The sequence below is a fragment of the Pogoniulus pusillus genome, chromosome 4 (genome assembly GCF_015220805.1).
Source record: "Pogoniulus pusillus isolate bPogPus1 chromosome 4, bPogPus1.pri, whole genome shotgun sequence".
NCBI classification, from domain to species: Eukaryota; Metazoa; Chordata; class Aves; order Piciformes; family Lybiidae; genus Pogoniulus; species Pogoniulus pusillus.
Window position 1 is genome coordinate 36,052,353 of NC_087267.1, and position 24,668 is coordinate 36,077,020.

Genomic DNA, 24,668 nt, shown 5'->3' on the forward strand with positions numbered 1-24,668 from the left:
CAAGCTCCTAAACAAAAGGCATCACAAAGAACTTGGAACATCACGTCCTTTATTTTCCTGAAGTGTGAGACCTGTCTCAACTAGCAAGAACTAGCATAAGAAATATTCACTAATTATTTAAGAGGAGCGTACATAATTTATTTGTTGCCCCCTCCCCTTTTCTTTCATTTCCAGCTACAGCACTGCAGCAGTTCAACACAACACACGAGGAAATGATACGTGCTTCAGGGTTTGGCACCCTGTGACAAACCCTTCCTTCCCCAAGCCTCCCACCTAGCAGTCAAACACAATTAACCGAAGCTCATCTCAAACAGCCATAAAGAGTCTTATCAGCAAAGGGGTGTTCATTCGTATTCCACAATGCAATTTGGCAGGCTGCACGGCTGGTTACGAAGAGCTCATTTAAATACATCTTATTAAATTGTTTTGACTGAGTGGCTTCTAGTTTCTGTTGGCTTCTACATCCGTAACAGTTCGTAGTACTTTAACCACTAATGTTTTGCTAAAAAGCTTTCCAAAGTTTCATAAAACCCCTGCCACTTTTCACAGAATAAAGCCTCGTTGCATGACTAAGGAAAATCTGGAAGGTCGCACCACAATACTTCAATTTTTCCTGGAAACCAATAGCCAGGAACTTCTTTATTCAGGCAAGAATGTATTAAAATTACTTTCTAAATGCCTAATACTTATTCTGGTAGAGTGAACTGCAAGGGCTTAATGGGGAGAATGTGATGGGGAGATTTGCATTATGTTGAAACAACAGAAGAAAGCCAAAAGGTGAATGTAGTAAAGATTAGACAAAAGGCCATCTCTGCAGTAGAACATGGCCCTCTCCACTCAGCTTTCAAGGACACGTTTATAAATGTTGCACAAAGAGACATTCTGCTTGTTTTTAGTAAGCCTCGTGAGGGAAACTGAACAGGGAAGATTTAAATTAGACATTAGAAAGAAGTTCTTTACAGTGAGAGTGGTGAGACAATGGAAGACGTTGCCTAGGGAGGTTGTGGATGCTCCCTCCCTGGAGGTGTTCAAGGCCAGGTTGGATGAGGCCCTGAGTGACCTGTTCTAGTGGGAGTTGGAACTAAATGATCTTTGAGGTCCCTTTCAACCAGTTCTGGGCCCCTCAATTCAAGAAAGACGTTGAGGTGCTGGAACATGTCCAGAGAAGGGCAACAAAGCTGGTGAGGGGCCTGGAGCACAAATCCTATGAGGAGAGGTTGAGGGAGCTGGGCCTGTTTAGCCTGGAGAAGAGGAGGCTCAGGGGTGATCTTATTACTGTCTACAACTACCTGAAAGGGCATTGTAGCCAGGTGGGGGGTGGCCTCTTCTTCCAGGCAACCAGCAATAGAACAAAGGGACACAGTCTCAAGTTGTGCCAGGGTAGGTATAGGCTGGATATTAGGAGGAAGTTCTTCACAGAGAGAGTGATTTCCCATTGGAATGGGCTGCCCAGGGAGGTGGTGGAGTTACCGTCCCTGGGGGTCTTCAAGAAAAGACTGGATGAGGCACTTAGTGCCATGGTCTAGTTGATTGGTTAGGGCTGGGTGCTAGGTTGGACTGGATGATCTTGGAGGTCTCTTCCAACCTGGTTGATTCTATGATTCTATGATTCTATGAGGCAATTAAATTCAAATATTTCTGTACAAATTGAGAGAATATGAAAGCTGCACCTTCACTGTGTGACTCTTGTTACACTCTGACACTCTTGCATCATCTTTGTGGCCGGAGGAGGGCTGCAAAGATAATCACAGAACTGGAACACCTCTGCTATGAGGTCAGGCTAGGGGAGCTGGAGTTGTTAGGCCTGAAGAGAAGACTCCAGGGGGACCTTAGAGCTGCCTTTCAAAATCTGAAGTGATCCAGGAATACTGTAGACCAGGGGTCCTCAAACTGCAGCCCTCGGGCTGGATACAGCTCCCCAGGATCCTCAGTCTGGCCTGCTGGTATTTACAGAACCCCCCACACACCCCCTCCGCCGGGGGTGTTATGGAGGGCGGCAAAGCCCCTGGAAGGTCCCCATGTCATGAAAGTTACAGTGTCTCACATTTTAAGCCAGAAGCATCGTAAAACCAAAACTGCGTTCCACGACAGGGGGCTGGGGGGGAAACCAAGCAGCCACTTCCCGCCACTTCACCCGCTCAAGCACGTGCCGGGCCTGGGCTGGGTCCACACTATAGCCTGGCCCCCAACAAGCTGTAGTCGGGCCCCTGACAGGGTCTGAGGGACAGTGGCCGGCTCCCTGTTTAAACAGTTTGAGGACCCCTGCTGTAGAGGAACTTTTCTTGAGGGTGTCCAGCAATAGGACAGGAGGGAATGGTGTGAAGCTGAGGGAAAGTAGGTTTACACTGGATCTTAGGAAGAAGTTCTTCAGTACAGAGGTGGTGAGACTCTGGAACACATTTCTCAGGGAGGTTGTGGATGCCTCCTCCATGAGACTGTTCAAAGCCAGGCTAGATGAAGCCTCAAGCAGCCAAGTCTAGTTGCAAGGCAGCCCTGCTCATGGCATGGAGGTTGGAGTAGGTAACCTCTAAGGTCCCTTCCAACTTAAGCCACTCTCTGACTGTGGCAGGCACTGGAGCTCACTGTGACATCTGAATTGTATTTAAATGGCCCTCATGCTTTACTACATTCTGAGACAGTTCCTGAGAGTAATAAACAATCTGTGCTTTGGGTCTGTGGTCTTGGCACTGTTTGCACCGATTCCACAAATAAAATGGAGCAATAATTTGTGATGAATTATTCTGAGCCATAATAAAATTCCTTTGCCTGTTACTTGGTTGGTTGGTTGTTTTGAAACTGTTAGTGTCTCACTTTAATTAAAAACTGAGCCTTTTCTTCTGGCAGTGGTAACATGTCTGAGGGCCCAATCATGGGACATAAGCATGCCAATCTCAATTCCATAGACACAGAAGTCATATGAAACAAGATCTTCAGAAGTTGAAATGCAGAATTTAGAAAGTTAGCCAAAACCACTGTATATTTTCCTACCTTGAAATATGCTTTGGAATAAATTCTTAAAGTTCCACCCAGCACACTGGTAATGGGGTCTGCCAGCACTCCCAGACATGACAAGCCATGAACCAAGTCAAAATTACAGATTTTCGTACCACTTGACACCAATGCTGGTACTCTGCAATGTGTAATTCTCTGACAAAACCAGCAAGTTTGCAGATGACACTAAGCTGAGGGCAGATGTGACTGAGTTGGAGGGCAGAAGGGCTCTGCAGCAGGACCTTGACCGCCTGCACAGATGGGCAGAGTCCAAGGGAATGGCGTTCAATAGCTCCAAGTGCAGGGTGCTGCACTTTGGCCACAACAACCCCATGCAGAGATACAGGCTGGGGTCGGAGTGGCTGGAGAGCAGCCAGACAGAGAGGGATCTGGGGGTGCTGACTGATACCCGCCTGAACATGAGCCAGCAGTGTGCCCAGGTGGCCAAGAGAGCCAGTGGCATCCTGGCCTGCATCAGGAATAGTGTGGTCAGCAGGAGCAGGGAGGTCATTCTGCCCTGTACTCTGCACTGGTTAGACCTCACCTTGAGTACTGTGTTCAGTTCTGGACTCCCCAGTTTAGGAGGGACATTGAGATGCTTGAGCGTGTCCAGAGAAGGGCGACGAGGCTGGTGAGAGGCCTTGAGCACAGCCCTACGAGGAGAGGCTGAGGGAGCTGGGATTGTTTAGCCTGGAGAAGAGGAGGCTCAGGGGTGACCTTATTGCTGTCTACAACTACCTGAGGGGTGGTTGTGGCCAGGAGGAGGTTGCTCTCTTCTCTCAGGTGACCAGCACCAGAACGAGAGGACACAGCCTCAGGCTGCACCAGGGGAAATTTAGGCTCGAGGTGAGAAGAAAGTTCTTCACTGAGAGAGTCATTGGACACTGGAATGGGCTGCCCGGGGAAGTGGTGGAGTCGCCGTCCCTGAGGCTGTTCAAGGCAAGATTGGACGTGGCACTTGGTGCCATGGTCTAGCCTTGAGCTCTGTGGTAAAGGGTTGGACTTGATGATCTGTGAGGTCTCTTCCAACCTTGGTGATACTGGTGATACTGTGAGACTGTGAATTCAAGGGTGATGCTCATTCTTTGAAAACAGTTGGGGGTTTATGGAGCTTGGAGATTTCTAAACCTAAGGCTGAGCAAGCACCCAAATCACTTTTATAGTAATTGAAAGGAACAAGTAGTTCCAGAGGTTTATTCATTCTGATAAAGGGTATTTCCATCTGGTCTTTATGTAGACAAATTCTTGACTGAAATAAAACCCTTGCCTAGTAAATTATATCAGAGAATCACAGAATGTTAGGGTTTGGAAGGGACCTTGAATGATCATCCAGTTCGAGCCCCCTGGCCAGAGCAGGAACACCTACACCAGATCACACTGGAATGCATCCAGGCAAGTCTTAAATATCTCCATAGAGGGAGACTCCACAACCCCCCTGGGCAACCTGTTCCAGTGTTCTGTCACCCTCACAGTGAAAAAAAAAGATTTCTTCATGTTTCCATGGAACTTCCTATGCCTCAGCTTTCACCTATTGCCCCTTGTCCTGTCATCAGGCATCGCCGAGAAGAGCCTGGCTCCATCCTCTTGGCACTCACCCGTATTTATAGACATGAATGAGGTCACCCTTCAAGTCTCCTCCTCTCCAAGCTAAAGTCCCCCAGCTCCCTCAGTCTCTCCTTGTAAGGAAGATGTTCCACTCCCTTTAATCATTTTTATGACTCTGTGCTGGACTCTGAAGCATTTCCCTGAGGTCCTTTTTGAACCGAGGGACCCAGAACTGGACACAATATTCCAGATGCAGCCACACCAGGGCAGAGTAGAAGAGAAGAACCTCTCTTGACCTACTAACCACACCCCATCTTATACGCCCCAGAATGGCATTGGCCTTCTTGTGGCCAAGAGCACATTGCTGACTCATGGTCTACCTTCTATCCACTAGGACCCCCAAGACCTTTTCCACTTCCCTGGTCTCCAACAGATCAGTCTCCAATTTATACTGATACCTGGGGTTGTTCTTTCCCAGGTGCAAGACCCTCCCCTCACCCTTGTTGAATTTCATTAAATTTCTTCCTGCCCAACCCTCCAGCCTGTCCAAGTCTCACTGAATAGCAGCACAACATTCCAGTGTGCCAGCCACTCCACCCAGGTTTGCATCATCAGCAAACTTGCTGACTGCACTCTGTTCCCTCATCCAGGTCATTTATGGACATATTGAATGGTACTGGTCCCAGTACTGACACCAAGGTATTCCACTAGATACAAGCCTCTAACTAGACTCCATCCCACTGACCACAACTCTGACTTCTTTCCTTCAACTAGTTCTAACTCCATCTCACTACCTGATCATTCAGCCCACACTTCCTCAGTTTAGCTGCAAGGATGCTGTGGGAGACAGTGCTTTGCTGAAATCAAGATAAACCATATCCACTACTCCACCATCATCTATCCACCTGATTGTGTCCTCATAAAAGGCTATCAGGTTGTCAAACATGATTTCCCCTTGGTAAAACCATATTGACTGCTCATAATGAACTTCTTGTCCTTGATATGCCTAAGGAGAGTGCTGAGGAAAAGTTGTTCCACTAGTTTTCTGGGGATGGAGGTGAGGCTGACTGGTCTCTAGTTGCCTCGGTCCTTCTTCTTACCCTTTTTTAATATTGGAGTGACATTGGCCTTCCTCCTCTCCTCAGGCATCTCTCCTGTCTGCCATGACTTACCAAAGATGGTAGAGAGTGGTCTGGTAATGAATGGCAGCTCTCTCAGCATCTGCAGGAACATCTCATCTGGACCCATGGATTTAGGGATATCCAGATTACTTAACTGTTCCCTAGCTCAGCCCTCGTCAACCAAGTTCCCATCGACCAAGTAAAACTTCTCCTTCGTCATGTCCTCCTTTAGGGCCTCAGGTGTCAGGGTCTCCTAAGGAAAGTCTCCATCAGTACAGATGGAGACAAAAAGGCATTTAGTAGCTCAGTCTTCTTTGTATCCTCTGTCACCAAGGCACTCACCTCATTCAGCAGTAGGCCTACATTGCCTCTAGTGCTAGTTTTTCCTGGAATGTATTTAAAGAAGCCCTTTCTGTTGTTCTTGACATCCCTTATAAGACTGAATTCCAAAGAGGCCTTAGCTTTCCTAGCTGCCTCTCTACATCCTCTAACAAGAGTTTTATACTCCTCCCAAGTGGCCAGCTCCTCCTTTCATAACCTGTAGACTCTCTTCTTCCACTTGACTTTGCTCAGCAATTCCCTACTTAACCACGTAGGCATTAGAATATTACATTTAAAAGATAGCTAATAGGACAACTTAGGAGTTTTTCTAACTTACATATATACTCAATTGGTCAAGGATGTTGTTGAATTCTGAGCGCATTCATTGCTCCTCATTCTCTCTCTCTCCATCCAAAAGAAAAAATATCAAACAGATATTGACCCTCAAAAAGTTTTTTGTTTTTTTTTTTAATTAGTATTTCCTCCTGTGGAAAAAGGAAGAATTTAACTCCAAAAAGATGGAGTTTATGTCTTCATGAATTTCTGAGCAATGTTAACATTTTTTAAACAAATATTTTCACAAAAAGCTGGGGAGCTGCACTTGGACACTGATCTGAAAAACTATAAGACATGAGCAATCCCTGCCAAAGTGTGGACCTCCAGGTATGCACCTCCACCAGAGCACCTCCACCCATGCACATCCACCAGAGCACTCCCAGAGCTGCACCTTCAACAAAAGAACTCCACAGAAGAACATCCCTGGGCCACGCACCTGTCTCTCTCTCCCCGCCCATCTGTGACTGATGGTACTGGAATCCCTGGTTTTTTCCTTCCCTGCTTCTTCTCTTTTTCTCCATTGTTCTTTCTCTCTCTCTGTCTCCTCCTCTCTCTCCTTCTGTTTTGTTCAACTTTATCCTTTAATAAATAGTTATGTGGTGATATATGGTCTCACTTGCACCTTAATTTCACAACACAGAAAACTACAAGAACAGATCTTGCTTCTCTGGGCAGAGATATTGTTAATCTCTGTTCTCTGGACCTTGACAACCTTACATAATTTCAACTAATAACACTCATGGATTCACTAATTATATTTTATGCTTAACAAGTGCCATGAAGTCCCAGATCTTGATATCATTTATGTGAGAAAAGTGGAGGAGAGCCGACATCTAAACATACAAAAAGATCTTGGGAACAGGAAGAGCCAGAAAATAGAAGTATACACTTCAATCCATGTGAGTGATTAACTTTTTATTACTGTAGATCCTTTTCTTTAATTTTCAGTAGTCATAAACAACTATATAATCTACCTAGAGGCAGAAATTGTATCTTCTTATCACCATATCCTATTTCCACTGTTATACTTTCTATTTCTAATACATGCCAGAGGACTTTTTTATCTTACAAGGCATTTCTCTTTGAATCACAAGTGATCCATTGTAGAACACACTGAAAAATTCTCCTTCCCAAGGAGCATTCTGTGTTTTCAAAGAAATCAGCCTGAGAATTTTAAATATGTCTTACTCTCTGCTATATATAATGTATAAATAAGATTACAGCTGCTCCCTAGCAACTCACAGATGCCTTCATTCTTGAAATTCATGGCAACGACACAAAGGAAAAAAAACACCCCAGTAGTTTACTGTAGCTGTTGCTTTCAGAGTCCCTTTCTGATCACTGACGGCTCTAAGTGTCCAGGATGACAAGTGACAGGGCAGCTGACATTAAAACCATAACACATTACATACATGATGTTCACATTAGGGGAAAAAAATCATCAGAGTTATTTCATTCTCCAGGAATATGTTCAAGCTGAGTTCTGCAAGATTCTGGGAACACTTCTGCCTCAGTTAATAACAGAGAGAAAGTAGTGCCCGAGCCAATTGGCTCACTCAGGTGCCTACTCAAAGGGAAGCAGTTAATCTAGGATACTTTGTAGGATGGGATCATCAGACACTTTTGACTGTTGATAATTAACAAAGCAGTCTAGAGGACTTGAAAATTAAGAAGTAATTTTGGTAATTGTCACTTTGTAGTCAAACCTTCATAAAACATAAAATCAGCTTTGTACTCTGCTATTGTACAAACATCAAAAACAAACCTAAAAATAGCCCTTTGTTAAGAAAAATACATTTTAAGGCCTTCAGCTGTGTTTTGTAGTGATAGCAATAAAGTACTAAGTAACAGGACTAAATCAGTCATTGGTTTCACAGCAGTTAAACACATGCTTTTATCTGAAACTGGATGAGAACCCAAAAAATCCCAACAACTGACTCTGTCTTGTAATACAAGAAGAATAATATGAAGTGGTTCACATTGATTCTGCTTTTCTGGCATATTTTGAGGGGAGCACTTAGGTAATTTTTCAGAAGCACTTATTTGAAGGAAATGTTATCCAGCCTCAACAGCTATTAATGCCTACTGATAATCCCCAAAGATAATTTTAACTCACAGAGAAACAGCAGGGTCTTTCTGGTGTTTTGCTAACCACAGAATTTGGAGACTTGTTAGCTATAAAGTTTAGGAGTTTGTCGGGTTTTGGGGAGTGATTTTTTAAAAGAAAATCTTTATTTCCTTTCACCATTTATGAAAAGTAATCTGGACAAAACCATTAAAGTGACAGGTTTTGTTAGTCTCAAAGAAAACAGAAAGCTAAAACTTAAGCAAGAATGGTGCTTTGCTCAAAGATAATCTGGATCACCAAGCAGTAATTAAAACTATGGCAATATTAGGCCATCCCTTCCCTTGCGCCTGTGAAGGATTTGTTAATGCTGCCACCTATTCTTTGTGACTTAAAGCAGATTTGGTTTGGGGGAAGAAGGAGCTCTTCAAAATGCCAGATTATTGATGAGGGAGCAGAGAGAGAGTAGCATCTGCAAATAATAAATGAGGCTCCCTATGTTTTGAGAATCTTTTAATTTCCATTTGGATTGCAAATACAGAATGTGCAGATGTGCCTTCAAATTTCCCAGACTACATTTTCTAAAGTGCTTTGAAATTTTGGTAATGTCATGACATTTGTTATCAGAATATAAACTCAACAGAATTTTGTTTGGAAGATTCTATTTTCAATGCCTGCAATTTTGGTATTTGGTTATACATATGGTGCCACATACAGTGGCAGTACTATGCTACATATGTGGCATACCTTTATAAATACTGCATGTAAAAAAGTCCCTGTTAGAATATTTTGGGGAATCACTAGCCAATCAAATCCATCTCACACATTGTTTTAACTTTGGTAAAGGGACACTGACTTCTCAATAAGTATCTGAAATGCCCACACTTCACTGTACTCTTTTGTAGTTCCATTCTGAATGTAATCCTGATCTCACTTCCCTTCAGCACACACCACTCAGACAACAAACTGGTGGTATCCTTAGCTATTGCCTTTACACTTGTGTAATGACACAGGTATAAATTGCACTTCTGCAGAAAACTTCTGTGGTAGACCAACCAGAACCACTCATAAAAACGGCCTGAACTCAGGGAATTTTCAACAAATATAAATATGGTAACCCAGTGAGTATGCAGGAAGTGCTTCAACAACTTCAAAACATCAATTTTGTTTAAATTTTCATATCTAGAGGAGACAAATATGTAGCTGTAGTTGTTTTATATTGGTAAAAAGTTTTGCCTATTTTATTTTGCATGGAAAAAAAATGTTCCACTGAGGACATCAAAAAGAGACAAAATGAGAAAGGACTCGGTCTTCAAGAAAAGACTGGATGAAGCACTTAGTGCCATGGTCTAGTTGATTGGTTAGGGCTGGGTGATAGGTTGGACTGGATGATCTTGGAGGTCTCTTCCAACCTGGTTGATTCTATGATTCTATGATACTTTTCTGACTTTTGCAGTCAGTCATAATGAATCTCACTGGGTGGCACAATATATTAAATAAATACTAAAGTTTCTTTAATTCTCACATTCAATTCATTTAAGTATTTTTAAGTACCATTTAAGTTTTCCTTTCTTAGAGTTCTGGAGAGTACACCCAAGGACACGCACTGAACAGCTTTGTGGTTATGCAAGTTGTGTCCACAAGTGTTGTGGTATTAGTTACATTTTCCAGTTTCAGCAGTGAAGAAGGATGTAGATTGCACACCAATATATTCATATAAAATCAGATGTGTCTTAAAATTCAGGGTCAAAATAGTGACAGACTTATCAGAATATATAATAACCAGAATATTCAGAAGAAATGTAGATTTATAAAGTCCACAGACAAGATCTCCAGAGAAATGTGAACAGAATGTGTTTGTTTGGATTATTATACTTAAAAGCAAATCACCTTTACAGATTTATATATATCCATTCCTTATTTCTTCTTTCTATTTTTCTTAATCATAAACCTCCCCATTCCTTCAAACTTAACAAGATGAATGTAGCATATTCTGGAATGTGGCCATATATCCCCTAGGTCCATCTGGTAGTTTATCATAGAATAGTATGAGATACAAAACTCTTTGCCTTTGGCTAAAGCATATTCAGAATGAAACCTACTGATAGACAAAAAAGATTTTTTAAAATAATAAATCTGGTAAAAATAAATGGACATTTCAGCTCAGTGAGAGAACTTGGGGTTTTGTTGGGTTTTTTGGTTTTGTTTGTTTTTTAATAGATGATACCAAATTTATAAAGAACTTCTGCTAATATATCTCATTAACTTTATGATTTTTTAAGAACAAGTCACCTAAATAACCTAGAGAACAAGAAGAAGAAAAAAAAATTGTCTGCCAAGCCACTTTTTGAAACAGGAATTTCAGCTCTTTTATGACAGTACAGACAATTCATCCAGATACAGAATTTACATTTAGTTGAAGAAAGCTGGTAAACTCTTCTTTTATACAGACCTCGATATAGTCAAAAAGAAGGCAAGCTACATATGGTGGCTTCTATAAGTAATAACTTGGTGGCTTTGCCTCTGTCTGTAGAGCCTCTAGAACACAGCACTAAATTAGGTAAAATCTGTAAGGAATCCAACAGAAAATCATGCCTAGTCTATAACCCTTCCCAGTTATAATCCTTCTGGCAGAAGGAAGCTTTCCTGAACATCCCTGCCCCAGGGCAGTTCAAATCAGAGACCCCTCTCTCTTATGAGTCACTCATCTCAGTTAAACTCTAGAGACTGATCCAAGACCTGAAAAACTAAAAGCATGGACTGGGAATCTGCTGCCAATCTCAGTGTTTCAGCAGACTCACACCATCTGTGCATTAGGCACACAGAACTCAGACTGAGCAATGGATAAAATGTGCTCATACAGAACCTGAGCTGAGTGTCAGGCAAGGATCTAATTATTATAAAACATCATTCAAGAGATAAAATATTTCTTTTAAAAATTCTAGTAGCAGTTGGTGGGCTCATCCTGTGAATGGAACTCATTGCCACATATCAAATATCCATATGTAGCTCTCTTTCATTTTTGAGGAAGAAATGGTATTTCTGCCTCAGTATGAACATAATTTTAAAGGCCAAGTTAGTCTATATGGGTTCACTGTACAGCTCTTGGGACTTTAATAACGTTATGTCTTACGAACATCATTCATGGATTGTTTTTTCCCATCGTGCATGGATTGTTTTTCCCAGACATATATCAAAAAGGAAACAGATTCAGAGTAGATTTCCTTGGAAATGCCTCTCTGCTGTTCTGTTCAGTTACAGTCTTGCTTGAAAAGGTTACACTGAACACGATGGTATCTTTCTGCCATAACAGCCATAGTGAAGCTCCAGTGTGTTTGTCATGTCAAAGCTCTTAACAGAGACCCACAATTTTAATAGAGAATTTAAAAGAGAATTCTCTTCAATCAGTTCAGAAAAGACAAGCTCATGCATTGCTATAAGGCATTGCTATAAGGCATGTTCTCTACTCTGAGGCCTTCAGTTCTGGGTACTTCATGGTTCCCTCCCTCATCTCTCCTGTCCCTAGAGGTATTATAAGAGCTGGAAAACAGAAGCATACTTGTCATTTATTAGATTAAAAGAGCTGTCAATTAGCTTAGTCATGGATCTTTGCCTGAAAGACCTGTGTAAAAATGGAAGCTGAGCATACTTCCATCTACTTCCATACTTCCAATGGGACTACATATTTACTTATGTTCTGTAGTTCAGGAGGCCCTCCACCTATTTTTTGTGCGTGATGAGGTAGCTGTAGGTAGGATGTGACCTCGAACCTTTTGCAGCTTTTTGTATTTACTTGAGAAAGTCCAGCATGGAGCCATGAAAGTGATTAAGGAGGTTGAATATCTTCCTTATGAGAAGAGTCAGAGGGAGCTGGAGCTTTTTAGCTTGGATAGGAGGAGACTAAGGGGTAACCCTATTCATATTTATAAATATGTAAGGAGGAAGTGCCAGGAGGATAGACCCAGCCTCTTCTCGGTGATGCCCAGTGACAGGACAAAGGGTAATGGGTGGAAGTTGAGGCATAGGAGGTTCCATGTGAACCTGAGGAGGAATTTTTTTACTGTGATGGTGAGAGAGCACTGGAACCAGCTGCTCAGGGAGGTTGTGGAGTCTCCCTCTATGGAGATATTCAAGAACTGTCTGGTTGCATTCCAGTGTAATCTGCTCTAGGTGATCCTGCTCTGGCAGGGGGGCTGGACCAGATGATCTTTCAAGGTTCCTTCCAGCCCTGACATTCTATGATTCTAAGACAAAATGCCTACTGATAAAACAAGTTTGAGAGATTTGAAACATGCTCAATATTTATCTTGCTACATAGAGCTTAAAATTCTATCTGGTCGATGATTTTTTTTCAGAAGTTTATATACACTGTAAAAGTTTGTTTTCTCTGTAAAAAATACGTATCATTCCCACCAGAGCAGCTTCATAATGGCTGACAGAACAGGGAGTTAATAAGTAAGATAAAGTTACATAAACCTTTATAAACAATTACACGACTGTTGCTTTTATTTTTGTTTAAAAACACAATACTTAAAACATTAAAGGCATATAGTAAATTCTATCTTTGTAGAGAGACTATTAAAGAAACACATTGTACATCTAGTATCTCCTTCTCCTATCCATCCTGTCTTCTTGCTTTCAAGTCTAAAGGTGTTGTATATGCAACACCTTCTTTTGAACATTCTCTTTGCTCTTCTAGGGAAAAAAAACCCAAACTGTTAAATCTCAGGAAGGGCCAAATGATGTCCTTAGATCTGGACAACTACAGAAGATCAAGCTATAAAAGCTGTTCCTTGTGTAAAAAAATTTAGTTTTTCTCAAAATAGTTTTTACTTACTTAAATTGTAAATGAAATGTTAGGTGTGATTCCCAGCAAAGAATCCACAGGAGTCAGTTAAACTCTGCCAGTTTTCAACCTTATTGTAATAAGGGTATCACATTGGTATGAAATTTAAGTTGGAATTCTCCCAGATCCTGCCTAAACTCCCAGTAATATCCAAAAAAAAGCAGTGTTTAAAAATGTACTTAAAGACTATTTTTGGAAAAACATTTTGAGACCATTCCCAGATAGTATAAATATGACTTGAAGGACACTAGGAGGAACTACGCTTTTAACACCGTGAGCGTTACTGATCACAGAACTTACATTTAGATGTCACTGGTATTTGTGTTGATTCATACCACCATGCAGTAATTTACCACAACCAATTCAGAGAAGGACCCTGGCTGAGGTTTTTGGTTGCATAATAGATACGAAAAAAGTGAACAAAGATGCATCTGTAAATCAAAGATCATTTCTTCCCCATGCACCATAATAAAATCAGCTCTTCCTTGCATCTCCTTTTCTTACAAATATCCCTTTCTTCTTTTTCCTTCTACTCCAGTCATGCCAGGTAGCTTGGTTAAGAATCTGGATAAGTGTAGTCTCAACATAGAGCTTCTAATTTAATTGTTTACCACAGGCATTCTACTGCTATAATTATTGCTACTAAGAGATTTATTTGTTTTACAGACTTTCCCTAGTTTATATAGGTACTGATCTCAACAGCTCTGCTCTTGCCCTTTATTCCTTTGGCAGTCCATATCACACCATTTTTACATTCTCCCTGGTCAAAAGTAATCCTATTCTAAAATCAAATCAAAACTTCAGGCAGTGCTCCAGTGCCTCTCTGTAATGACCAGAGTAAAACGTTTCACAGTTCAATCACAGGATCATAGAATGGCTTAGGTTGGAAGGGACCTTAGAGACCATCTACTCCAACTTTGCTGTCCTTGGGCAGGGATGCCTCTCAACTAGACTCAGCCGCTCAAGGCCTCACCCAACCTGGCCTTGAACACCCTCATGGAGACATCCACAACCTTCCTGGGCAACCTATTCTGGAGTCTCATTGCCCTTGTACTGATGAACCTCTTCCTAAGATCCAATCTAAACCTGCTCTCATTCAGCCTGTCTCTAGACACCCTTATGAAAAGTCCCTCTCAAGCCTTCCTGTAGGATCCCTTCAGGTATTGGAAGGCAGTTCTAAGGTCCCCCTCTGAGTCTTCTCTTCTCTAGGCCTAAAAACCCCATAGTATTATTTCCTGCATCATGAAGACCCACAGGCATGTAATGCACATACAGACACGTATAGCACTGATGAACCCTAAGGTGTTTTCAATAAGTTATGGGAAAACTATTAACTTGCATGGTACAGCAGCTGATTGAAGAAATCCTCTTTTTAATGAACTAATTCACTTCAGCTGAGAATGTGTAATTGTGCTACTTTCAGAGCTATCCTTGTCCCTTTAGAGATGTTCATAGAAGACTTGATCATATAATGCAGACACAGGTCGTGATTTCACCGGAACCAGTGGGAATTTTCTTCCCTGGGTCCAGGAAGAAATTGACCAGGGTGTGAAATGGTTATAATGTATTACACATCCTCACTATGAACCAAATTAAAATTAGAAGAAAGACAATTCTTCTACCAGAGAAGCTGTCTGACTAAAGCACAGCTTTGGAATCCTACACACTCTGGTATTGCAGCCATTCACAGAAAGCAGTTTCTAATATTTTGCAATAGGAGCACTCCGCTCCTTCTGTTTGTGCTATCATTCTGATTTTGGAGGGAGAAGAGGTAGAAAAAGAACCAAAACAACTGCACATAATTTTTGACGTTTCCAAAAGCATAAATACTACAGCAGTTAGAAGACACAACAAGTCAGAATCAAAACTGAACATTCAGTCCAACTGTGAATTAGTTTTAAAGCTTAAGAACCTGAAGTTGTGTGAATAAATGCTACAGGCATGCAAGCATGCTGTTTCTAATGGCTTGTGGTCTTCATTTTTCCAAGACTGTGGTCCCATTTCAGAAGAAATATGGCTAAACTTAAAAGCATAAAGAAGAATATAATTCAGAAATTGGAAAGTTAAAATAGTTTGTAAACCAGAGGATAGAGGGAGAAATTGACAGCCTATAGCTCACAGGGCTTTGCATTCTCTCTTGCAGGCAGAGGGAGCTAATTAAAACCTTGCGGCCAGAGTAAGGCAACATACAATTTAGGTCAAACAAATGGCTATGATATAGAGGGGATATTTTACAAGGAAACATCCCTCTTTCATGCTTTTACTCCTAGGGTTACAAGCTCATGTCAATCACCTTGTAGATACCCTCTGAGATAATTTATTTGCTTGAAGGGTGCTATTTTTTTTTCCAACAAGAAATTCACCTGCAGTACTCACAGAGTAATGTCTTTTTCTCAGTGTGAATGTCACTGTACTAGACTTTAAGTATAGCTGGTAGCACTACATATTATTATGTCTGCCTGGCAGTCTTCAGGGTAAAACTGTTTTAACAGCTTGTAAAGTCAGCTGAATGTTAACTACATGAACCAAAATTCTACTCAGGAGAAAAAAGCCAACAAACAAACAAACAAAAAGCCAAAAAGGACACACGTTTTCAAGGATACACTTTTTGCTTCTATGCTTTTAATGAATTTTGGCTTCAAAACACATGTGGGACATGACAAGATTGTATCACCTAAATTCCTGAGAAACTTATGCACAAGTGTATTCCAACCAGGAATTCTCATGGAGAATGTCACATTGGTATGTTAGGGAAGCTCTTGATGCCGTGGAGCTTGTAACTAATGATGAGCGGGTTGAGTGTCTATGGGTAAAAACCAGAGGGCAGACCAGTAAGACTGACATACTGGTTGGAGATTGTTACAGGACACCCAACCAAGAAGAGGAGGTGGATGTGTTATTCTATGAGCAACTGCATTATGTTTCAAGACTGCCAGCCCTTGTTCTTGTAGGTGACTTTAACCTGCCAGATAGCTGCTGGGAACTCAACATGGCAGAGAGGTGGCAGTTTAGAAGATTTTTAGAGTATAGAGGATAGCTTCCTGACACAGCTGGTGTGCCAGACTATCAGGGGTGAGGCTCTGCTCGACCTGCTGTTTACAAATAGAATCACAGAATCAACGAGGTTGGAAGAGACCTCCAACATCATCCTGCCCAACCTATCACCCAGCCCTAGCCACTCAACTAGGCCATGGCACTAAATGCCTCATCCAGGCTTTGCTTGAACATCTCTAGGGATGGTGACTCCTCCACCTCCCTGGGCAGCCCATTCCAATGCCAATCACTCTCTCTGGGAAGAACTTCCTCCCAACATCCAGCCTATACTTCCCCCGGCACAACTTGAGACTGTGTCCCCTTGTTCTATTGCTGGTTGCCTGGGAGAAGAGGCCAACCCCCACCTGGCTACAGCCTCCCTTCACGTAGTTGTAGACAGCAATGAGGTCACCCCTGAGCCTCCTCTTTTCCAGGCTAAACAACCCCAGCTCCCTCAGCCTCTCTAGGGTTTGTGTTCCAGGCCTTTCACCAGCTTTGTTGTCCTTCTCTGGACACATTCCAGCACTTCAACATCTCTCTTGAATTGAGTGGCCCAGAACTGGACACAGAACTCAAGGTGAGGCCTGACCAGCGTTCAGTACAGGAGAAGAATAACCTCTCTTGTCTTACTGGCCACACTGTTCCTGATTCAGGCCAGGATGACATTGGCTCTCTTGGCCACCTGGGCACACTGCTGGCTCATGTTCAGCTACTATCTACCAGTACTCCCAGGTCCTTTTCTTCCTGGCTGCTCTCCAGCCACTCCATTCCCCAGTGGAATGGGAAGAAAAATCAGGAGGAAGAAGCAAAACCCCAGGGGTTGAGATAAGGAGCATTTAGTAGAAAGAAAACAATCAGAAAAAAATAACACTAATCAAATAGGATATAAAGGAAACACTACAAAATGCAACACTGACCACCATAGCCTGGCCTTTCCTTCCCTTTCCTGTCCTTTCCACCAGATCCTGTCCCCACATCACAGTCACCTGCTCAAAGCACCCATGCTTGCCTAGACAGCCCTTCCCTTATACAGCAGGTACAATGCCAGTATGGTATCAAACACCCCACTGACTGATTTAGATGTCTGTCTTGGCAGTGGCCCATCCCAGCTCCTCAGGAAAGGGGGAAGAGAAGAAAAAAACACAAAATAAAACAAAACAAAAACACACACACACAAAAATATCTCATCAAAACGTTAACCATGTCCTAGCTGAGCCAAGAACAAGGAGATAAGAGAACGGGAACTAGAAGAGAAAACACTGAAACAGGAGGAGAAGCATGCAGGAGGGCACTGCAGGTCTGGGCCTGAGGATCAGTGATTTCTAGATCAGAAAAGCAAAAAAGGGAACTCCCTTTTCTGAGCAGAAAATCCTCACCAAAACCTGGAGAGAGACAAATAGAATCATAGAATCATGATTCTATGTGTCTCTCAAGCCTTGGATCATCTGGGGATATTGTGATTTCTGAAACTTAAATCTCATATTCAGTTCCCCAGCACCAAAGGCTTTGATTGGCTGACTGAATAACTTATTTCCTTGATTTCTCTTCATTCTCGAGTTCTATACCAACCCAGGAATCCACTGGTCCTCAGAAGGAGCTGTGGGAATTGTGCAGTGCATTAGGAGAAGTGTGGCCAGCAGGTTAAGGGAGGTGATTCCCCCCCTCTACTCCGCTCTGGTGAGACCCCACCTGGAGTACTGCATCCAGTTCTGGAGCCCCCATTACAAGAGGGATGTGGACATACTGGAGCATGTCCAGTGAAGAAACTCGAGGATGATCAGAGGGCTGCAGCACCTTTCCTATGAGGACAGACTAAAAGACTTGGGGCTGTTCAGTCTGGAGAAGGGGAGGCTCCAAGGTGACCTTATTGTGTCCTTCCAGTATCTGAAGAGGATCTACAAAAAAGCTGGGGAGGGACATTTTAGGCTCTCAGGACTAGGGGGAATGGAGCAAAGCTGGAGGTGGGGAGATTCAGACTGGACATGTGGAGGAAGTTGTTCAGCATGAGAGTGGTGAGAGCCTGGAATGGGTTGCCCAGGGAGGTGGTTGAGGCCCCATGCCTGGAGGTGTTTAAGGCCAGGCTGGATGAGGCCGTGCAGCCTGCTCTAGGGTAGGAGTCCCTGGGCATGGCAGGGGAGTTGGAACTAGATGATCCTTGTGGTCCCTTCCAACCTTGACTGATTCTGTGATTCTGTGTGGTTGCATACTGGATCACAATGTTTATACACAAAGTTGTACAGGCAGCATAACCCTGATATTTTCTGAATTGTGATTTAATTCTTCTGCAAGCTATGAATAGAATGCAGTGTAAAAAAGAAAAAAAAGGTAGAAGAATTTTGAGTTAAATTGGAACAGATGACTAAAAGTAGTTTTCATTCTCATCTACATTTCATCTAACAAAACGATGCCTCATTTCAATAAATGTGTGTCAGGAAAGCAGTCTCCCTTGCTAACAGGCTTTTCCACTGCTGTGAATGGTTGCTTCCTGGATACAATATTTGACAAACAAATTACATAAAAGCACTTGTTTCAGGTGGAAGTGTTGCACCAATGAGAAGCTTTTGTATCCAATGCTGCAAAGCTGATTAAATATTAGCAAGTACTGCAGCCTTAAGAGAGTGAACCAGTGGATGTCTGCATTGGTCATTTCTCTCTCATTAAGTACTGCAGAGCTTAATTCCCCCATTCTTTTTTTACTGTGTTGGGATGAGATGTTTGTGATGCATGGATGATGCACACCATTCACTTCACTTTCTAGTTACTGCAGTCTAAGGTGTGTCTTACTCACGTCAGCAAGCTTCTCCACTCCACTTGCAGTTCGTGCTAATGTTACGAGATCTTCTTGCATCTTATCTACCCATGACTTTATCCTACAGGAACCAAAAAGAAAAGAAAGACATCCAATCACATCACCAGCAAATGGAACTTCAGTGCAATAATGCAGATTAAGAAAGGGGCAGAACATCAGAGCCTGTTGATAAAACTGAATAAAAAATGTAGAAAACTTGTCATTGCTAAAAAATACAAGCTGAGAATGGATTAAAATATTCAAACTGCACCTCCACTGTGTTCTTTTTCATGTGCTTGGATCTAAGTGCTTGCTTTTTTCTTTTGCTTTTCATTAGCTGGTGTTTGCTTGGTGCTCTCCAGGACAGCCTGCACTATCAGCTATAGCTGCCTTTTGTTTAGAATCATAGAATCATAGAATCAACCAGGTTGGAAGAGACCTCCAAGATCATCCAGTCCAACGTAGCACCCAGCCCTATCCAGTCAGCTAGACCTTGGCACTAAGTGCCTCATCCAGGCTTTTCTTGAAGACCCCCAGGGACGGTGCCTCCATCACCTCCCTGGGCAGCCCATTCCAATGGTAAATCACTCTCTCTGCCAACAACTTCCTCCTAACATCCAGCCTATACTTCCCCTGGCATAACTTGAGACTGTGTCCCCTTGTTCTGTTGCTGGTTGACTGGCAGAAGAGGCCACCCCCCATCTGACTACAATGTCCCTTCAGGTAGTTGTAGACAGCAATGAGGTCACCTCTGAGCCTCCTCTTCTGCAGGCTAAACAACCCCAGCTCCCTCAGCCTCTCCTCATAAAGTTTCACAAGAGTTCATCAGGTACTAAGTTCTTCTTCAGATATTGGTGGGCCACAATAGGGTCATAGAATCATAGAATCGGAGGCACTGCTGGGATAGAGGTGCCAGGGTCTGTTTCCAAATGTAATACAGCCTACTTTAAGTTTGTTGGGTTTTGGAGTGTTATTTGGCTAGAGCTCCTACCCAGCCTTGATGACCTGAGTCTTCTCATATGGTTTCTTGTGGTAGCCACCACAGTAAACTAGCAGTAAACCAAGCATGCCATCATATTTATTACTAACTGTACTAAAGGGAACTGCAACAGGGCTGCCAGAATGATCTACCTGTCCTACAAATATTAAGAAACCAAAATAATGCTATCATCTTCCATTTTTTGAATAGTTTTGACTTTTATGAGTGAAAGAATGAGGTGTATGAAAGGTGTGAAAGAGAAGCATGCTACCCTGAAGTGTTTTCAAAAGCACAAACTAAATAATTGAACACACTGAAGTTATTTCAGTTATTGAACTTCTGAGTGTTGTTTCGGGGAGGACTGATGTTTAAATTGAATTTTTCATTTCCCACTGTTCTGTATTTTTTCTGTATATGTATTAGTCTCTGCTCTAAAAGGAAACAGGAGTGGTAAGAACATAGATTAGTTAATTAAACTTGACATTGTGGAAAAAGTTACCCTTAAAAACCTGAATTACTTATTACTGCTATTACTTGTCAATGAAATAATTTTCCTCTTTAACTAGGAAAAATATTATTGATTTTTCAATAAGTGCTTCTTGTGTACTGTCTCCTACATTGCCTCTAGTGTAGTCCTACAACTGTTTTGATTCCCAGTTCAGGTTCTGCAGCATAGCTAGGCTACATGCTAAGCTTTGAGGCAGGTTAGGGCAGACAGTATCACTATCTAAATAGGAATAGGAAGAAGTCTGCTTTCATTCCAATCTAATAGCAATTTTCCACCCCAGCTGTAAGTTAAGTGTAAATATTAACTATTCTTCTAGTACTTCCTATATATTTACCTAAAAAAGATGATTGTCTTTCATATTCATCCTTACCAATTAGACCCTCTGTAGTAGAAACTGCCCTTTCTTACTTGCTTGTGCAATAGCAAGTACAGCAGTGTCCAGCATAGCCATAGACTCCTAGAATCACAGAATGGTTTGAGCTGGAAGAAAACACCAGAGGTCATCTAGTCCAAAGCCCCTGCAGTCAACATGGACATCCTCAACTAGATCAGGTTGCTCAGAGCTTTGTTGAGCCTTACCATGGATATCTTCATGGCTGGGGCCTAAACCACCTCCCTGGGCAATCTGTTCCAGTGTTCCATTAGCCTCATGGTAAAGAATCTACTCCTGACATTCAATCTAAATCTTCTCTTCTCTCATTTCAAACCACTGCCCCTTGTCCTGTCGTTGCAGGACTTTGTAAACAGTCTCTCTGCAGCCGTCTTGCAGGCTCCCTTCAGGTACTGGAAGGCTGCCCTTAGGTGTCCTTGGAGCCTTCTTTTCCCCAGGCCGAACAACCCCAGCTCCCTCAGCCTGTCCTTGTAGCAGAGGTGTTCAAGCCTCCTGGTCACTCCTCTGGACCCACTCTATCACATCCATGTTCTTTCTGTGTTGAGGGCTCCAGAGCTGGATGCAGTACTGCAGGTAAAATCTCACCAGAGCAAAGTGGTAGAATCACCTCTCTCCTTTTGCTGTCCATGATAAAAAGTAGTAACTTCAGAATGGCTTTTCTAGATCACTATCAAAAGTAGAATCAATAAAATGGAATTCTGCAGTTCCAGTGACAGTCAGTACCACTCCTGCTTTCGCTCAAGATTTTAAATAACATCATAAACATTACTTCTAAAGCTTAATGTTACAGACTGGAAGAGTTGGGGCTGTTCAGTCTGGAGAAGACAAGGCTCTGGGGTGACCTTACTGTGGCCTTCCAGTATCTGAAGGGGGAAACCAGCAACAGAACAAGGGGACACAGTCTCAAGTTGTGCCGGAGGAAGTATAGGCTGGATGTTAGGAGGAAGTTCTTGCCAGAGAGAGTGATTGGCATTGGAATGGGCTGCCCAGGGAGGTGGTGGAGTCACCATCCCTGGAGGTGTTCAAGAAAAGCCTGGATGAGGCACTTAGTGCCATGGTGTAGTTGACTGGATAGGGCTGGGTGCTAGGTTGGACTGGATGATATTGGAGGTCACTTCCAACCTGGCTGATTCTGTGATTCTATGATTTTAGGCTATCAGGTAGTGACAGGACTAGGAGGAATGGAGCAAAGCCGGAGGTGGGGAGATTCAGACTGGATGTGTGGAGGAAGTTCTTCAACATGAGAGTGGTGAGAGGCTGGAATGGGTTGCCCAGGGAGGTGGTTGAGGCCCCATTCTGGAAGGTGTTTAAGGCCAGGCTGGCTGAGGCTGTGGGCAGCCTGCTCTAGGGTAGAGTGTCCCTGGGCATGGCAGGGGGGGTTGGAACTAGATGATCCTTGTGGTCCCTTCCAACCCTGACTGATTCTATGCTTCTACTATTTCCACATCTCAATTATCCCATCTTGCCATCAGATCAAAGGGTACATTTCAATATATCACACTCCTGATAGATTGTCTTTCAGAAGTTACACAAGCACATTCTAAAACTTTCAGGGGAAATTTTGGAAGAATGCTTAAAATATTTTTTTTTTCACTTAAGGCATCATATTGTCTCATTTTACTATTTTAACACTGTATCTTTTTTAAAAATGAAATGAGCCTTTAGGCACTGAAATGCTTTTCTGGTGCTGCTTTTAACTGAAGCCTGTAGCGCAATGGCTGCTTGACAGCTGCTCACGGTCAGAGTTTATTCAGCAATTGGAAAGCTGTCACAGCAAACGTGAGCTCCCATGACTTAAAGAAGCAGCAGTCATTTTTTTTTCTGCAAAGGGCACAAACAGAAAGCCTGTACAAAAGGTTAGTTTGTTCCTATCATTATTAGTTTGACAGGAACATTGCAACAGATGTTCCACTGAAAGGTGATTACATTTTGCAGCACAATTGATTTTAGCCCTCTTCTCCCACACGCAAGTTTTCCCCCTATAAAACAAAGGCTAGGGATAAAAAAGCAATGTGCAGATGTCTTTCCACAACAGCTTCTAAGTGATCTGAATGATGAAGGGGACTGTCTGATTAAAGACAGCCAGACACGGGTCATTTACTGGGGAATTGGAAGGTACAATCCTGCTGCTGTTGCCTGGACTGTGGTCAGTGATGAAGAAAACAACCAGAATGCTACAGAGCTATCCATTCACATTATACTATTAGTCAACCAGTTATTTTGACAGCACAGCAAGCCTGTGTGGGCTTGTTTTGGTTTGATTTTGATTTTTTTTTTTTTGTTTGTTTGTTTTGGTTTGATTTTGTTTGCTTTGCTCTTTTAAGACAACTGCATGTCCTCAAGTCAGAGAATTTTCATAGGTACATCCCCAGTCACACTCCAACTAGAACATAATATAGCAGGTGCTAGACTAAGAAATCTTTTTGCTTCATTGAAACCTATTTTTTATGGTAATGTTGTGGACCCCAAATTGTACTTGCAGAACAGAGCACTGTTCAACTACAGGGGTTAAAAAAACAAACAAACAGGGTATTTAGATGTAGGACAGCCTGACCATAACCTTTTTTTTTCCTGCTGAAACTGATGCCTTTTTTTGTCTTTTCTTCTGACATCAAGGAAAATAGATTCATATAATTATGCACCATAACTTTGTGGGCCACTCACACTAATTTAAGGTTAGCTGACTTCTGGTTGGATAATGTCTTACAAGCTAAAGGGGTGAGTGTAGAACTTTACCAATTGAAGTTATGTTGGGCATCCACATCCATCTCTCCTCAGTTAAAGTTACATTTTGCTCACATTTCTAAATAGTTCTTGAGTATGAAAATAGCAATTGAAGTAATGAAAGCTGTAAGTTGCAAGAGGAGGAAATGTTTTTCAAAATAGGTCAACATTTCTTAGGTTATGAAAAGGGGGAAAAGATAACAGATTCTCTCTAATTCAAATGAAAAGTGATGATAGGCAAATGAAGATAAATGAGATTAGAATCAGAAGGAATGAGAGAACAAACTTTGCAATGTTTCTTCAAGCTAACCCCACTCTTTTTTTTGCCTGCTCAGAAGAACCTCCACTGTCAGAATCAGACACTTTTTAGAAGATTGGTTATCAATGAAGGAGAGGGGAAAGGCTACAAGGTTATCAGAAATGGTTCTCAGCCATTCTTTGTCTTTCTTAGGCAACACTAAAAGGGCAAGCAGAAATTATTGTTGAAAGAAGAAATCGTTAGTGAAAGAAGAACATATGTTACAGCAGAATTACTAATCTTCTACACAGAAATTGCCCACATTGCTGCATTTATACCACCTACTGCAAAACTACTGGGTTTTAATACCACAATGTATTTTGATGACGTAGTAAGCTGACAGTATTTGCATTTCAGGTGTATGGGCAGATGGATAGATGGAGAGAGAAGGAATAATGAAGGCAGGTTTTGTGAAGTACTGAATAAATGGTCACAGTATGCTAACAGCCCACAGATTCTGTATCAGGGAAAGGAGAGGGATGGATGTGGAGATACTGATGCAAAGATCACTAAACTCCCATGGTTATCAGATCAAGGTCTTGAATCTCCACATCATAGCCAGAAAATCAGTAAGAGAGAGGTGTGTAATTTAAATGCAATATTAAAAACACAGTAAGCATGGATTTTCCAGGCCTTACTAGTGGATTCACAACAGTCCAATATGGAGAAGAACAGGTCATCATCTAGTGACATGATCATGTCATTCTGTAACTTCCATGCCT

At 42.2% G+C, this 24,668-nt stretch overlaps 1 protein-coding gene across 5 annotated transcripts in view; it reads right to left on the minus strand.

The window, feature by feature from the left end:
- The window catches only part of CACNA2D1 (calcium voltage-gated channel auxiliary subunit alpha2delta 1), a 407,133-nt gene that overhangs the window by 331,979 nt on the left and 50,486 nt on the right, over positions 1-24,668 (minus strand). For all 5 annotated transcript variants that reach the window (XM_064142568.1, XM_064142569.1, XM_064142567.1 and 2 more), the window contains one exon: positions 19,047-19,128. In XM_064142568.1, coding sequence (XP_063998638.1) covers positions 19,047-19,128 — 82 coding nt within the window. The remainder of the gene's footprint in view (positions 1-19,046; positions 19,129-24,668) is intronic.